Below are 5,301 nucleotides of genomic sequence, written 5' to 3'. Positions count from 1 at the left end.
GCAGATGCCAGACTGAGATTCATTGGAAGAATCCTAAGGAAATGCAATCCGACAACAAAGGAAGTAGGTTACAGTACGCTTGTTCGCCCACTGCTTGAATACTGCTCAGCAGTGTGGGGATCCGTACCAGATAGGGTTGATAGAAGAGATAGGGAAGATCCAACGGAGAGCAGCGCGCTTCGTTACAGGATCATTTAGTAATCGCGAAAGCGTTACAGAGATGATAGATAAACTCCAGTGGAAGACTCTGCAGGAGAGACGCTCAGTAGCTCGGTACGGGCTTTTGTTGAAGTTTCGAGAACATACCTTCACCGAAGAGTCAAGCAGTATATTGCTCCCTCCTACGTATATCTCGCGAAGAGACCACGAGGATAAAATCAGAGAGATTAGAGCCCACACAGAAGCATACCGACAATCCTTCTTTCCACGTACAATACGAAACTGGAATAGAAGGGAGAACCGATAGAGGTACTCAGGGTACCCTCCAGCACACACCGTCAGGTGGCTTGCGGAGTATGGATGTAGATGTAGAGCGTAGCCTGTTCCTAACTGAAGTGTCGACGATAAGGAGTTCAAAGACAGATTTGTACATTATACAATTATAGATGAGGTAGTGAATAGAATTGTGGCTATAATAAATTGTAGTACAACTTGACTGAAAGATGGGAGCAGTTTTAGGACATGCTGCTGGGGGAGGGGGGGGCAAAAGCTGTAGGGGAAGGCCAAGACTGCAGGGGAAGGCCAAGACTGCAGGGGAAGGCCAAGAGTGCAGGTCAAGGCCAAGAGTGCAGGTCAAGGCCAAGAGTGCGGGGGAAGGCCAAGAGTGCGGGGGAAGGCCAAGAGTGCGGGGGAAGGCCAAGAGTGCGGGGGAAGGCCAAGAGTGCGGGGGAAGGCCAAGAGTGCGGGGGAAGGCCAAGAGTGCGGGGGAAGGCCAAGAGTGCGGGGGAAGGCCAAGAGTGCGGGGGAAGGCCAAGAGTGCGGGGGAAGGCCAAGAGTGCGGGGGAAGGCCAAGAGTGCGGGGGAAGGCCAAGAGTGCGGGGGAAGGCCAAGAGTGCGGGGGAAGGCCAAGAGTGCGGGGGAAGGCCAAGAGTGCGGGGGAAGGCCAAGAGTGCGGGGGAAGGCCAAGAGTGCGGGGGAAGGCCAAGAGTGCGGGGGAAGGCCAAGAGTGCGGGGGAAGGCCAAGAGTGCGGGGGAAGGCCAAGAGTGCGGGGGAAGGCCAAGAGTGCGGGGGAAGGCCAAGAGTGCGGGGGAAGGCCAAGAGTGCGGGGGAAGGCCAAGAGTGCGGGGGAAGGCCAAGAGTGCGGGGGAAGGCCAAGAGTGCGGGGGAAGGCCAAGAGTGCGGGGGAAGGCCAAGAGTGCGGGGGAAGGCCAAGAGTGCGGGGGAAGGCCAAGAGTGCGGGGGAAGGCCAAGAGTGCGGGGGAAGGCCAAGAGTGCAGGGGAAGGCCAAGAGTGCAGGGGAAGGCCAAGAGTGCAGGGGAAGGCCAAGAGTGCAGGGGAAGGCCAAGAGTGCAGGGGAAGGCCAAGAGTGCAGGGGAAGGCCAAGAGTGCAGGGGAAGGCCAAGAGTGCAGGGGAAGGCCAAGAGTGCAGGGGAAGGCCAAGAGTGCAGGGGAAGGCCAAGAGTGCAGGGGAAGGCCAAGAGTGCAGGGGAAGGCCAAGAGTGCAGGGGAAGGCCAAGAGTGCAGGGGAAGGCCAAGAGTGCAGGGGAAGGCCAAGAGTGCAGGGGAAGGCCAAGAGTGCAGGGGAAGGCCAAGAGTGCAGGGGAAGGCCAAGAGTGCAGGGGAAGGCCAAGAGTGCAGGGGAAGGCCAAGAGTGCAGGGGAAGGCCAAGAGTGCAGGGGAAGGCCAAGAGTGCAGGGGAAGGCCAAGAGTGCAGGGGAAGGCCAAGAGTGCAGGGGAAGGCCAAGAGTGCAGGGGAAGGCCAAGAGTGCAGGGGAAGGCCAAGAGTGCAGGGGAAGGCCAAGAGTGCAGGGGAAGGCCAAGAGTGCAGGGGAAGGCCAAGAGTGCAGGGGAAGGCCAAGAGTGCAGGGGAAGGCCAAGAGTGCAGGGGAAGGCCAAGAGTGCAGGGGAAGGCCAAGAGTGCAGGGGAAGGCCAAGAGTGCAGGGGAAGGCCAAGAGTGCAGGGGAAGGCCAAGAGTGCAGGGGAGGGCCAAGAGTGCAGGGGAGGGCCAAGAGTGCAGGGGAGGGCCAAGAGTGCAGGGGAGGGCCAAGAGTGCAGGGGAGGGCCAAGAGTGCAGGGGAGGGCCAAGAGTGCAGGGGAGGGCCAAGAGTGCAGGGGAGGGCCAAGAGTGCAGGGGAGGGCCAAGAGTGCAGGGGAGGGCCAAGACTGGAGGGGAGGGCCAAGACTGGAGGGGAGGGCCAAGACTGGAGGGGAGGGCCAAGACTGCAGGGGAGGGCCAAGACTGCAGGGGAGGGCCAAGACTGCAGGGGAGGGCCAAGACTGCAGGGGAAGGCCAAGACTGCAGGGGAAGGCCAAGACTGCAGGGGAAGGCCAAGACTGCAGCGGAAGGCCAAGACTGCAGCGGAAGGCCAAGACTGCAGCGGAAGGCCAAGACTGCAGCGGAAGGCCAAGACTGCAGGGGAAGGCCAAGACTGCAGCGGAAGGCCAAGACTGCAGGGGAAGGCCAAGACTGCAGGGGAAGGCCAAGACTGCAGGGGAAGGCCAAGACTGCAGGGGAAGGCCAAGACTGCAGGGGAAGGCCAAGACTGCAGGGGAAGGCCAAGACTGCAGCGGAAGGCCAAGAGTGCAGGGGAAGGCCAAGAGTGCAGGGGAAGGCCAAGAGTGCAGGGGAAGGCCAAGAGTGCAGGGGAAGGCCAAGAGTGCAGGGGAAGGCCAAGAGTGCAGGGGAAGGCCAAGAGTGCAGGGGAAGGCCAAGAGTGCAGGGGAAGGCCAAGAGTGCAGGGGAAGGCCAAGAGTGCAGGGGAAGGCCAAGAGTGCAGGGGAAGGCCAAGAGTGCAGGGGAAGGCCAAGAGTGCAGGGGAAGGCCAAGAGTGCAGGGGAAGGCCAAGAGTGCAGGGGAAGGCCAAGAGTGCAGGGGAAGGCCAAGAGTGCAGGGGAAGGCCAAGAGTGCAGGGGAAGGCCAAGAGTGCAGGGGAAGGCCAAGAGTGCAGGGGAAGGCCAAGAGTGCAGGGGAAGGCCAAGAGTGCAGGGGAAGGCCAAGAGTGCAGGGGAAGGCCAAGAGTGCAGGGGAAGGCCAAGAGTGCAGGGGAAGGCCAAGAGTGCAGGGGAAGGCCAAGAGTGCAGGGGAAGGCCAAGAGTGCAGGGGAAGGCCAAGAGTGCAGGGGAAGGCCAAGAGTGCAGGGGAAGGCCAAGAGTGCAGGGGAAGGCCAAGAGTGCAGGGGAAGGCCAAGAGTGCAGGGGAAGGCCAAGAGTGCAGGGGAAGGCCAAGAGTGCAGGGGAAGGCCAAGAGTGCAGGGGAAGGCCAAGAGTGCAGGGGAAGGCCAAGAGTGCAGGGGAAGGCCAAGAGTGCAGGGGAAGGCCAAGAGTGCAGGGGAAGGCCAAGAGTGCAGGGGAAGGCCAAGAGTGCAGGGGAAGGCCAAGAGTGCAGGGGAAGGCCAAGAGTGCAGGGGAAGGCCAAGAGTGCAGGGGAAGGCCAAGAGTGCAGGGGAAGGCCAAGAGTGCAGGGGAAGGCCAAGAGTGCAGGGGAAGGCCAAGAGTGCAGGGGAAGGCCAAGAGTGCAGGGGAAGGCCAAGAGTGCAGGGGAAGGCCAAGAGTGCAGGGGGGAAGGCCAAGAGTGCAGGGGAAGGCCAAGAGTGCAGGGGAAGGCCAAGAGTGCAGGGGAAGGCCAAGAGTGCAGGGGAAGGCCAAGAGTGCAGGGGAAGGCCAAGAGTGCAGGGGAAGGCCAAGAGTGCAGGGGAAGGCCAAGAGTGCAGGGGAAGGCCAAGAGTGCAGGGGAAGGCCAAGAGTGCAGGGGAAGGCCAAGAGTGCAGGGGAAGGCCAAGAGTGCAGGGGAAGGCCAAGAGTGCAGGGGAAGGCCAAGAGTGCAGGGGAAGGCCAAGAGTGCAGGGGAAGGCCAAGAGTGCAGGGGAAGGCCAAGAGTGCAGGGGAAGGCCAAGAGTGCAGGGGAAGGCCAAGAGTGCAGGGGAAGGCCAAGAGTGCAGGGGAAGGCCAAGAGTGCAGGGGAAGGCCAAGAGTGCAGGGGAAGGCCAAGAGTGCAGGGGAAGGCCAAGAGTGCAGGGGAAGGCCAAGAGTGCAGGGGAAGGCCAAGAGTGCAGGGGAAGGCCAAGAGTGCAGGGGAAGGCCAAGAGTGCAGGGGAAGGCCAAGAGTGCAGGGGAAGGCCAAGAGTGCAGGGGAAGGCCAAGAGTGCAGGGGAAGGCCAAGAGTGCAGGGGAAGGCCAAGAGTGCAGGGGAAGGCCAAGAGTGCAGGGGAAGGCCAAGAGTGCAGGGGAAGGCCAAGAGTGCAGGGGAAGGCCAAGAGTGCAGGGGAAGGCCAAGAGTGCAGGGGAAGGCCAAGAGTGCAGGGGAAGGCCAAGAGTGCAGGGGAAGGCCAAGAGTGCAGGGAAGGCCAAGAGTGCAGGGGAAGGCCAAGAGTGCAGGGGAAGGCCAAGAGTGCAGGGGAAGGCCAAGAGTGCAGGGGAAGGCCAAGAGTGCAGGGGAAGGCCAAGAGTGCAGGGGAAGGCCAAGAGTGCAGGGGAAGGCCAAGAGTGCAGGGGAAGGCCAAGAGTGCAGGGGAAGGCCAAGAGTGCAGGGGAAGGCCAAGAGTGCAGGGGAAGGCCAAGAGTGCAGGGGAAGGCCAAGAGTGCAGGGGAAGGCCAAGAGTGCAGGGGAAGGCCAAGAGTGCAGGGGAAGGCAAGAGTGCAGGGGAAGGCCAAGAGTGCAGGGGAAGGCCAAGACTGCAGGGGAAGGCCAAGACTGCAGGGGAAGGCCAAGACTGCAGGGGAAGGCCAAGACTGCAGGGGAAGGCCAAGACTGCAGGGGAAGGCCAAGACTGCAGGGGAAGGCCAAGACTGCAGGGGAAGGCCAAGACTGCAGGGAGCCAAGACGCAGGGAAGGCCAAGACTGCAGGGGAAGGCCAAGACTGCAGGGGAAGGCCAAGACTGCAGGGGAAGGCCAAGACTGTAGGGGAAGGCCAAAACTTGTGTATGGTAAGCCAGTTGAAATTGATGGGATTGTAGTAATTATGCAGATAGGAAGAAGCTTGCACAGAGTAGAATCGTGTGTAGAGTTGCACCAAAACAGTCTGCCGACTGAAGCCCACAACAACATCTGTTTACCGTTCAGTTCTCTGTCCAATCACATCTGTCTCGCGTGTGTTACCGTTCAGTTCTCTGTCCAATCACATTGTGATGATTTTCCAAAAGC

General features: G+C 60.9%; 1 protein-coding gene across 1 annotated transcript; it reads left to right on the top strand.

The window, feature by feature from the left end:
• The first annotated feature begins 681 nt into the window (after positions 1-681).
• Positions 682-5,061, top strand: LOC126273436 (uncharacterized). Its single transcript, XM_049976989.1, has one exon. It carries the CDS (start codon positions 682-684, stop codon positions 5,059-5,061), a length of 4,380 nt encoding a protein of 1,459 aa, XP_049832946.1.
• Positions 5,062-5,301: the final 240 nt, after the last annotated feature.

The sequence above is a fragment of the Schistocerca gregaria genome, chromosome 5 (assembly GCF_023897955.1).
Source record: "Schistocerca gregaria isolate iqSchGreg1 chromosome 5, iqSchGreg1.2, whole genome shotgun sequence".
NCBI lineage: Eukaryota > Metazoa > Arthropoda > Insecta > Orthoptera > Acrididae > Schistocerca > Schistocerca gregaria.
The sequence above is the reverse complement of the archived record's forward strand: the minus strand, read 5'-3'. Positions and strand labels throughout refer to the sequence as shown.